Source organism: Schistocerca gregaria, chromosome 5, assembly GCF_023897955.1.
Source record: "Schistocerca gregaria isolate iqSchGreg1 chromosome 5, iqSchGreg1.2, whole genome shotgun sequence".
NCBI classification, from domain to species: Eukaryota; Metazoa; Arthropoda; class Insecta; order Orthoptera; family Acrididae; genus Schistocerca; species Schistocerca gregaria.
This window is the reverse complement of record NC_064924.1, coordinates 600024860-600036933: the sequence shown is the minus strand read 5'-3', so window position 1 is coordinate 600036933 and position 12074 is coordinate 600024860. Positions and strand designations below refer to the sequence as shown.

The following is a 12074-nucleotide window of genomic DNA, read 5'->3' as shown; positions in this document are numbered from 1 at the left end:
CTAACGCAAGTAAACAACTGCGGTATAAAACTATTGGCTCTCCAGGAAATTAGGTGGAAGGGAAATTGTGGGGCGGCGGGTGGAATAATTGTAAATGTTCTTATTATTTATTTAATGCTGTTGTTTGCTGTTCTCAACACTGGCTCTCTAACTACAATATTGGCAACCATAAAGTGATTAGCAAAACGTGAAGCCTGTAATTAGAATTCCTAGTGCCCACTTCATCTGAGAAATACATTTAAAGCTACAGCTTATAGCTCTGAGGAATTAGGAAATTGTCTGGGATTCATAATCAAAAACCATTCTCTCTAAAATGTTCACTATATTCTGAAAGTCACAGACCAAAAAGAATCCACACAATCCAACTACCAGAGCAGTTCAGAGTCTAATGCGCTGATGCAACTATAGCTGTTTAAATTAAATGTTTAAGTGAATGCTCGCCATAATTTGATGATAATGTTCATTAAAAGCCACGCTAAATAATGATAGAACGTCTGTCCCGTGGCAGCACGTGAAAATACGACATACACAAACTGAAGATAGATCATTAAAGTCATCCCAGAATTAACACTTCACTCGAAAACGATTTCATGGTTATGTGTATCCCGAGTAACTTATTACGGCATCCGAGGCTGTTTATATTAATGATACCGACGCGACGCGACTCCTGGCACAGGTGGTGCGCTGATCAGCGTCTGGAGAGAACTGGGGCCTTCCTCTCTCGCGCAGCGTTTTTACACATAAAGCCGCAGTGCGGACGGCTAAGGGAATGCCTGATCAAATCTGCTCTCCCGACTAGTAATGGGCTGGGCTAGTAATGCACCACTTTAAGTTATCGAATAAATCATTGCTTCCTTTGCTGATGGACGATGAAACTCTTAATTTAAATGTGCAATCAGCACACAGGTAACTAATAATGATAAAAGTCTGACGTGGCTAAGTCAAATATTTTGGGCGAGATAATTAATTTAATTACACTACACACAGTAGACGAGCTCTGAACTTGCCCCTTGGAGATACGCTATCGCTATAGTTTTATAGTTATTCTGTTGAAACTACTCACATTTTTCTGATTATAGCAGATCTCCCTTCTACTTAAATTTAAACATCCTAGCTTTATTTATTCGCCTACTTAAGCTATCTTGCTTCCTTAATTTCTTAGACAAAAACCAGAAAATCATGAATTTCAACTAAAATTTTAGTTTGTGAGATCCAGAATACTGTTTCTACTAAATTATTATGCAAAAGGAATCTAAATATAAATTTTTAAGTTTCTAGCTCTTTTCTGCTGCGCCAATGATTTTTACAGAAAAACATCCAAATTTTGAAAATGGTTAAAGTTATTGAACTGATATCCAACACATATTGATTTTGTATTACTGCTGACATGCTAGAAACGTTTCAGGTTATTTACTTGATTTTTAAAGTACTGCGCAACATTTATGACGTCACAACTAGTTACAGCGGACTGGCTGGCACACAATGGAAAGACTGATGTGAATTTTATAAGGCATGAGTGGGCTGCTTCCCTACAAAATGACATAATGGACTCAGGAAATTTCACAATCTTCCATAGCGGCGAAAGGACGAATACCTTTGGCACAAGCTTTTTGGTCACTAAAGGACTGAAACATGCAGTAATGTGCTTTGAACCAATCAATGAATGGATGTCCATATTAAGATTAAGGGGAAAATTTTTCAACATAACAATTATAAATGTACATGCACCCACAGAGGAGGCAAATAAACAACAGAAGGATGAGGTTTATAGGAAAGTAGAGCAGTTGTATGATCAGGCTCCTAAACATGATGTTAAGATATTAATAGGAGACTCCATGAAATATCAAATGACAATTGCATTAACGATATAGATTTTTCTATAAGTAAAAACACGACTGTAAGTAGTACATGGTTTCAACACAAAGAAACATTGATGTCACTAGATGGACAAACTAGAAATCAGATAGACAGGAGGCACAGATCAGACATAATGGATGGTAGGAGCCAACGTGGAGCTGACTGCAATTCAGACCATCATCTAGTGAGAATTAACTACAGGCAAAGGATCTCACTATTGAGTAAACAAAAAAGCCACAAACAGAAAAGTTTTGACATTATGTTTAAGTAGATGTTTCACAGTCTCATTTTTATCTATATATTTGCTTCCTTCAGCATGGTTGTCTGAACGGCCCAATGTACGATCAAGAAGGTTGGCGTATCTGTACGAATTCAGAATTAGAACAACTTTTTGAAGAACCTGAGATTGTCACTACTATTAAAATATGAAGACTGCTATGGGCAGGATGCGTGGTCAGAATGGAGGAAGACAGAACATGTAAGAAGATTTTTATGGCAAGGCTGGAGGTAGACGACGGAAAGAACGTCCTATAAAGAGATGGATGGATGCAATTGAAGAAGATATGAAAAAGCTGGGTGGCAGAGGATGGAGATGGAAAGCCATGGACCGGATAGAATGGCAGGATATTATGATGCAGGCCAAGGCCCTCCAAAGGCTGTAGAGCTGAGAAGTAGTTGTAGTAGTTTATAGGATGATTAATCTTTTTTGCCTGCAGCTACTGATGACTCGTCTTTTGTATTCACTGTCATATCATTCTACAGTTAACTTCATCATCTTTTTCATATGTTGGTTGTTAGAGAAAAACAGGCTGTTCAAACGAAAGATTATAATGTGTAGAGTCATACATGGTGGAAATTCCCATCATCTTAACATTTCTGGATTTTCTTGGACATACAGCAAATTTGGCCTTCGGACTACATCTTGAACCTTCCACTCCCTTGCCTCTCCCGATATGCTATCAGAGCAAATGAATCAGTATATGTGGTAGAAATTTTCATTCTTTTTTAACATTTCTCTATTTTCTTGAATATAGAGCAAATTATTCAGCCCTCAGTTACCACGTGTGCTGCCCCCCTCCCCCTTCCTGTTATGTTACTGCAACTAAATGATATTGCTTAAAGTGTAGATCACGAAGTGCTGAACTGGTTGAATCCTTACATGTATGTCGTATTCTTCACAATTTTAATTTTTTAAATTTATTTGAGTTAGTGAGATTTTCATCTGCCATCCCACCACATGCCCCGAGGCCTAACGTATCGGACCTGTTCTGTCAATCGTTTTACATGTGTATTATAATGAGCAAAAGGATTACCTATTCATATGGGAAATTTCTTCAGTTGCTGATTCAGGTTTTTTTTCCCCTTTTGGGTGTTGAATGTGGAAATACCATTGCAGTCTTGATGCACGTCCCTGTCACTAGCGATTGATCTCTGGTATTTGGAATAGGAGTAGATTGCAAGGTAGTTAGTGTAAGTTTTTCGAATGTGGATACAGGCGAATGATTTAACTGTTTTCTGCCTTTTTCTTATCATAGTTCCTTACTTTCCAAAAGCTGGATTGTGATAGCTTACGTGTTTCCATTTATCTTTCTAATATATTTAATGTAAGTGTTTCTGTATAGAATCATTTATGGGAAGCTTAATTGCAGAATCTCGATGTTTATAGAATGATGTTTATTTTGAAACCCAAGAATGCCTAATAATGATGTGTAGAGAAGTGAACTGCCCCTGTTGAATTAATGAATTTTTAATTGATTCCTAAATCTACCAATATTCTAAAGTACCTCAAACTGCACCCCCTTAATCCCTAGCCATTACATAATCTTTTCAGTCGCAATGATGTACGCGACTCCTTGTGGCGTACCGATATTGAGAGAGAGAGAGAGAGAGAGAGAGAGGGAGAGAGAGAGAGAGAAAGTAAATGGTTACGGAGCAAGTTGACACATTCCAAAATCAGCCGCTGTTTGTACGTCACCTTCCCTCTCCTCACATGCCCGTCGAGAAGTTAATCTCTTTCATCCGAATTATCCGTCGCACATAGTAAAAAATAATACAACTTTGATTTATGAGCCGGTTCTGTTAAACGAACCTATGCTGGGCTGTGAATCTGACTGAGACTGCCATACACATGGTCCAAGATGACCGAGGAAGTCAGATACTATCAGATACTGTCCCCAGCAGCTATTTAAGATCGGGGTCCAAACGAAGTTTCATCAAAAGAGAAACAACCAAACCTTTTAAAATACCACCATCCAAAGTTATAGAATAATGCTTACAAAAACATTGAGAAGTTAAAGTGTGATTTAGATTCTAAGCAGCGGACCTAATGAAGACCACCAATAAATAAATAAATAAAATATTACATTTCCTGAAGGAAGCATGGAATTATTCAATAACTTTAAGATCGAGGCTCGTCAGACCTGCCTGCGAGATGAGATATAAACACTGCTACTGATAAGTCAGGAACAAGGAGGACAAGAGAACAAAGGCTGCAGTCGTGGAACATCTCAAGGAAAACTGCCGTTGTTACATCAGATGGTGATAAGATAGACGCACTTGGAGGCGCAACACGCCACCAGCTACAAGGTCAGTAAAGATAGTACCCAGCTGATTTACATGTGTGTGCGGGAGGAAAGTAACCGTGATCTTGTTGAAATCAGGGCCATAATATTCGCCTGAATTAGACTATGGAAATCAGGGTTACCAGAGGTTTATTACAAAGTCGCTGCTCCCGTATGTGAATCTGTACAGATGTTTATGAAGGCAGCAGCGCGCTGGATGAATGGTCCGAATGAATCCCAACTCGAGAGATGAACAGTTCGATTTAGAACGAAGAAGTACTAATAAGATTGCAGGGAGATGGCGTACACATAGGTCCATGGTGCCCTCACTTCCAGTAGCCTTCTGTCGAGAATGAGTAGTAATCAAGCAGCTAATAATCATTATAGTTTGTATTTAAAGTCAATTTTGTTGTGTATTAAACTCTTCACACCACTGTAAGCGACGAAAAATGTTTATAGCAGTATAGCTCATTCCTATCTGTGCCACACTAACACTGGGTTATGGATACCTGTCATTTCTCCTTCAAATATTACTGTTCCCTCCGAACTGTGATTAACTGTTGACAAAAACTTGAAAGGGAATAATTGTACTCTGAGGCGTCAGTCAGCCTGTTTATTTAACGAGCTACCTACGAGTACAACAGATTCTAGAGTGGACACGCTATACTTATTGAAAGCTTTGTGCGGTAAACACCTGTACATCCAATGACGAGTAACCCTAGAATATGATGCCATAAGACATTAATGAACTAAAATGGGAAAAGTAAATAACCTTTTTTTGATATTTTCATCTCCAAACTTTGATATTATCCATAAATCAAAAGCTACAGAGCTTAGTCATTTCAGATCTGTAGCATGCAACTTCCGGTTCAGGTTCTTACCAGTATGAACACCCAATAATTTGGAATATTCTCTTTCATTTATTGATTTATCTCCACCTATTATTTCTAATGGAGTGCTCAGGCCTTCCGCAGTATGGAATTAAATGTATTGTGTTTTATCTGACATCAGTTACAGTCTATTTGTCATAGGTGTAGGAACACTGTCAGTGAACACTCGAAGTGTGGGAAGAGGTTTCTTGGTCTTCCGGCCTGAGTTACACGTCGATACATGCAGCAGTACGCAACAAATTCACATTAATCGATACATCCTGTTTGCCAATAGGACTATATTCAGTCAGGTCGTAGGAATATTCTCATGTTAGAGAAAACGACGCCTCTGGTAGGTGTCCTATCATCTGTTACGGAAGGACAGTATAAAAATTTATTTCTCCATCTTGTGTATCTGTTTCTTCCGCTGTGGCTCACCACTTGTAAGCTGTACCTTCAGTATAACAATGCACCTTCTCGTTGTTCTGCAGTTGAGGGAAGAATGACTTAGAACAAATTCCTTGAGCTGTGATAGGGGGCTGAGCAGTCACGGTTCTGTATGATTCCATATCATATTCTGTCTCTCAAGGAGTCTGTGCCAATTTGCAATGCAGATTAACTTGGGGGGGGGGGGGAGGGAGAGAAGGGAGTGTAGTTAAGGTGTGGAGGGGGCTAAGGTGGGGAGGGGGATGTTGTTCACTGCTGGGTAAGTGTTTTGTAATTCAGTTGCTCACGTGTGCATTACGTTCACGCGGACGCCAAAAACAACATATTCATTTACGTGCATTGATACTGTGTTGCGCCAGTACCCCTCTGTGCAGGCTTAGCAACCCATGGAGAAGTGGGCAAGGGAACTGTCTGTGAAATCCTGCTGCTGGAGCTGAAATACTACTAACACAGCATGGTACAACGCCCCAGTTCGCCATAGTGGTGTGCTGAATTTCCTCATGCAGTGGCCCAACACTGCACTGTTTTGGTCACCTCTGTGACTGAAGGGCTACGTCGTTACAACAAAGCTGGATAGTGCAGCTACAAATACTCGCCAGTCAGACCCTAATAATACCTCGACTATGCAGACGTCGAGAAATACTTCGTGCCAGTTGTCAGTCCCACGTGGGCCAATCAGTTTTTGACTAGGTCTAGCCACATCCTCTGCTCGCTATTGGTGTACAGGCCACTGATAGACTGGAAGGAAGTGGGGCTCAAGGCGGTGGCACCAAGAAGGAACCTCCTCCAACGTGACTCCCTACAGTCCCTTCAGCTGCCCATTCACAGGCCGAATGGTCACCCAAACCCCCTGCTGAGCAGGTCTGCCCCAACACGTTTGTCTTTGCGGGGGATGATTCTTTAGCAGTAAGGTTCATGGTTCAGGTCCATCGGATCCACTGGCAAAATGCTATGTGCTAGCCCTGACCGTTACTTACCACTCCACAATTCGACCTTTTCCCTTTTGTTTTGGCATGGTGAAAGTTACCATGCAACTGGGCACAAGTAGTGTCTGCCACACGGTCAGTCAGATGGATCGGCGACCTATTTAAGAAGCGGGAGGGCAGTGGCGGAAGGGGGGGGGGGGGGGGTAGGTCGACAGGCTCGTCAGCCTGTGAATGGGCAGCTTTAGCATCTCCAAGGGGCCCTGGGCACAGCTCCTGCACACCAGCACATCACGCGCCTGATGGACTGATGGGAACAGCAGGGTTGTTCAGCACACACTCCTTCTGGACACTTGACGCCACTCTTGTGTCTGAAAGGCCACCCCAGCCACTGCCACTTCACTGAGGCAACACTCAGCCGCCCTGCATACTCACACTCCCATTGGCCAAGCATGATGCCTTGTGCTATTCTGAGGTAGCAACTGCTGCCTGGGTGTTTATGCATGCCAACGAGACCTCACCATCAACATCTGTATGAGTGTGTTACTGAATAAATAATGTACCCAATAATTGAGCTCTTTTGATTGCATGACCATCAGGGAATTGATGGTATGCAACCCATGGCTTATGGTCTTGCACTCGTCATTCTGAGACAATCGTCCAGCCATTTAATGGTGCCTGCTCCCCAGACACAATTACAACCCCTATAAAAACGAAGTATCAGTATGGTGTCAGACGCTTCATTTGTTTAGCTAAAATCTTCCGATGATGATTAGTCTTCTGGTGGTTTTATTTTTTGTTTGTCAGCACAGATCATTAGACCTATAATACAGGTACTGCAACTGATGATGTGACGTAAATGTTGGTAATTCACTGTCAACAAGGATGCACTATCTAAATTACATTCAAAATTTTTGTATTATTGGATCTAGTATTTGGTAACATGGGATCACACTTTTTCAGGGTCTGTTTCTCCCTCCCCTCTTCCCCCCTCCCCCCCCCCCAACAAAAAATCTAACTTCCCATCACCCCACATCGTTTTAGGATATTCCCAAGAAACTGCACTACAGAGAAATACTACACTTGAAAATTATTCTCCAACAATTTGAGAAGAACAAGATTAATGCAACTGATTTAAGAACTGTAATCGTAACAGAATGAGAACATCGAGTAGCTTAACACTAAAACTGGTGACAGCTAAGAAGATGAAGTTAACGAACTCTGCTACCTTCGAAGCAAAATAGTCCATGACGGACAAAGCAAGGAGGACATAAAAAGCAGACTAGAACAGGCAAAGAGGACATTTCTGGTCAAAAGAAGTCTACTAATATCAAACATAGATCTTAATTTTTGGAAGAAATTCCATAGAATGTACTTTTGGTGCACAGTGTCATGTGGTAACGCATCATGGACTGTGAGAAAGCTGGAACAAAAGAGAATCAAAGCGTTTGAAATGTGGTGTTACATTAGAATGTTGAAAATTATGTGGACTGATAAGGTAAGAAATATGAAGATTCTCCGCAGAATTAGCTAAGACAGGTACATATGGGAAACTTTGACAAGAAGAACGGACAGGATGATAAGACATGTGTTAAGGCATCAGGGATTACCCTCCAATATACTGGAGGGAGCTGTAGAGCATAAAAACTGCAGAGGAAGACTGAGACTGGAATACACCCAACAAATACACTACTGGCCATTAAAATTGCTACACCACGAAGATGACGTGCTACAGATGCGAAATTTAACCGTCAGGAAGAAGATGCTGTGATATGCAAATGATTAGCTTTTCAGAGCATTCACACAAGGTTGGCGCCGGTGGCGACACCTACAACGTGCTGACATGAGGAAAGTTTCCTATCGATTTCTCATACACAACAGCAGTTGACGGGCGTTGCCTGGTGAAACGTTGTTGTGATTCTTCGTGTAAGGAGGAGAAATGCGTACTATCACGTTTCCGACTTTCATAGAGGTCGGATTCTAGCCTATCGCGATTGCGGTTTATCGTATCGCGACATTGCTGCTCGCGTTGGACGAGATCCAACGACTGTTAGCAGAATATGGAAACGGTAGGTTCAGGAGGGTAGTACCGAACGCCGTGCTGGATCCCGACGGCCTCGTATCACTAGCAGTCGAGATGACAGGCATCTTATCCGCATGGCTGTAACGGATCGTGCAGGCACGTCTAGATCTCTGAGTCAACAGATGGGGACGTTTGCAAGTCAACAACCATATGCACGAACAGTTCGACGACGTTTGCAGCAGCATGGACTATCAGCTCGGAGACCGTGGCTGCGGTTACCCTTGACACTGCATCACAGACAGGAGCGCCTGCGATGGTATACTCACCGACGAACATGGGTGCACGAATGGTAAAACGTAATTTTTTCGGATGAATCCAGGTTCTGCATACAGCATCATGATGGTCGCATTGTGAGAATTTTGAACAAGCGTCATAAGGAAGTTTAACAACTTCATTAGATGAAGAAAGTGCAACATTAGTGTGAACTCCAGCTTACATGGCAATCATAACTGACCAGCTAACTGTTAGACAACGGTATATCTCATACAGTAATTAGGGGGTAACTATCGTTCATATATCGGTAGAGTCTTAACCTAATGTCTCACTCGAAGAAAGACTGTATAACGAATTCTGTATTCCAAGACTTCAAGAATCATCACACACCTGCATTTGCTTCTCACGGAGACTGGTGAAGACAGCTACGTTTGTCATCTTAGTTGAGGACAATCTTAACACAAACTTATTGAAAGAATCCTGTAATTACAACTACAATAGTACAATTAATGTAATTTGGTTCATGATAGACATCTGCAGACTGCCCGCAAGTACTACTCGATGAATGACTGTGAAAGTCAGTTTATTTCCTCGTGCCTCCACGAACCTATCTTGCCTAGGATTTTTAGTGACTCATGAAGCGTCGTTGAATACGTGTTGCCTAAAAATGGCCCCATAAAAGACATGACTAAAGCATGAGTGCCTGGTCTCATAGCGGCGTGCTGCCTGATTGTTGCTTGGGCGATCAGTGTGACCACGCAATCTGCTAGTGGTCAGCACTTGTAACTTCCTGTGCGCAGCAAAAAAGGAGCGAAAATGGATTGGCCAAGCGATAGTTCCGAGATTTTATATAGGAACACACACACACAAGTTCAAAGTGACATACTTTATCCCACATTATTACCTAAGTCAAGGTTGCCAGCCAGGAAACGATTTCCGTATATCGGAAATTTCAGATATTCTACCCGCTGTTAAAAGCCGCGGTATTCGACATGAACCCTGTCATCATTGTGTTGTTTCCCAAAGCGGATGACTCTGGCTGAGGCAGCATTCTTCTTCATACGATGGCTCGTGTGATGCCTGATGGCTTGGGAAAGAAACCAAAATGATCCTTTGTAATATAGATCTTCATATATGACTGAAATTCAACGTGATTTAAATTTCAAAAGAAGATCACTATTTTGGCATAACAAAATGTACCTGTATGTATGTCTGGACAAGCTAAAATACAGGATGCAATGCAGTAATCGAACACCAGTTCAGAAATATCAACGGTAAATCCTAAGAAGTTTTCGTATTGTCTTTGTCATTGTTTCAAGAGCCTCTCCATACTCGGGACATACCTTCGGTGTCCTTGTGATCCCTTGTGTTGTTCATGGTTGTTAACGAATTACTGAACTGAGGAGCGAGTGTAGAGAGGTAAAAAGGAAAACCATTATCAGTAGCGACAGTTCAGAGTACATTTAAGGATACACGTTACTTATAGCGAAGGATTTATCTTGTCTCGAGCTGTGTCGTCACAAGATGCGCAGTAGCGTAAGGACCGCAGCACGGTGATTGCGTAGCCTGTCATACTCTCGGATGCACTGTGAATAACATCTTGAAGTCAGCTGACAAAGATCACACTTTCTGCACAACTTCGGAGATGTTGTACCCTATGCACAATCTGGTCGCGATCAAATGTAATTATACCGCGAGTTTTGCTAATATAGCAATTGAAAGTCACGCTGAAGGCAAAGACCTGAGAGCATCCCAATAACATGACGCGCCGAACATACCGCAGCCATCCAACCGTCTAATCAGATTCTAGGGCCTGGAGGGAGGAGTTAGTGATGGGACAACCGACTGGTTTTAGCAGCCGATTGTTTTTTTGTTCAGGCGGTGTTTTCAGTGGAATCGAACAATTAAACTAATCTCTGCGGCCACGTCAGCTATATGGATTTTTTCACTCACTCTCCGGGTTTGAGTGGTTTCACTTAATCTGAGACAATCGACTGACACAAGTCTCACAGTTACGGCAATCATATGAATGCTTTCGGTCCGTCTTCCGGTTTCAGCGACTTTATTTACACATTCTTTCCGGTTATACAGGGTTGCCAACGTTTTTCAAATACAAATAACGTATGTTATTTCAAAGAGAGGCGAAAAAAAGCAAATTTTTCAAAATATGATGTATTTTCAAAATGTGTGTATTAATTTACTTAATTTACAACGTTTTCATATTTCTGGCGTTATATATAGAATTTTTGTCGGTTTTAAAAAGTCGATAACTGGTACATTACATAACACCACATCCAACAGTCAAAGGCCGTGCAGACCATGAGCTACTTCCTCAAACTGCCTCCACCCATTTCTGTTTTGTGTTCTGTTCCACCAGGTGTCTTCTCGTCCTGTGGAGCCTCTAGTATTTGCTTTCCACTCAAATGATCTCTTCGCCTCTCTTTCTTATGGCATAAGGACTACTTGGTCTGCCCACTGGATTCTTTTGCTCTTCATATTCTGTATTACTGTTGGTTGTTGCATCAAGAGATGGATTCCCTCATTCTCCCTCTTTCTCCTTTCTCCTTTATCTAAGATTGGTTCCCATATCTTCCTCATTGCTCTTCTTTCAAATATTAATAGTTATTCCTTTTCGCGTTTTGTCGTGCTCCAGGTTTCTGAATTGTACATGACTGCTGAGCATATCACTGTGTTATAGATTCTCATCTTAGTATTCACTAGTATTGATTTTGATCTAAGCGTCTCCCTGAGGAAATACATGCATTTCATTCCCAATGCTATTCTTTGCTTGATGTCTATTTCTATGCTGTCCGAAGTATTTGGGCTGGTGAACTCTCTTGAATCTCAGGCCATCTATCTCAAGAAATTGTTGCTGTTCTCGTCTTCTTCCTAATTGCATGAACTGCCTTTTGTCTTGTTGCACCTTTAGCCCAACCTTGCGTGCGTAGTTGTCCATTTTCTGGTATATTTCTTACAATTGATGGATTGATTCACTTAGCAGTACTAAATCATCTGCACTTGTGAGATAAATGAAATTGCCATCCATCTGTACTCCAGCCCATTCCTGTTGCATACATTCCCTTAGTGCCTTCTCTAAGATGACATTGAGCAGGACACACGA

At 41.5% G+C, this 12074-nt stretch overlaps 1 protein-coding gene across 1 annotated transcript in view; it reads right to left on the bottom strand.

The window, feature by feature from the left end:
• The window catches only part of LOC126272485 (synaptic vesicle glycoprotein 2B-like), a 235118-nt gene extending 224774 nt beyond the window's left edge, over positions 1 to 10344 (bottom strand). The window contains exon 1 of the mRNA XM_049975371.1: positions 10297 to 10344. Coding sequence (XP_049831328.1) covers positions 10297 to 10330 — 34 coding nt within the window. The 5' untranslated portion in view covers positions 10331 to 10344. The remainder of the gene's footprint in view (positions 1 to 10296) is intronic.
• Positions 10345 to 12074: the final 1730 nt, after the last annotated feature.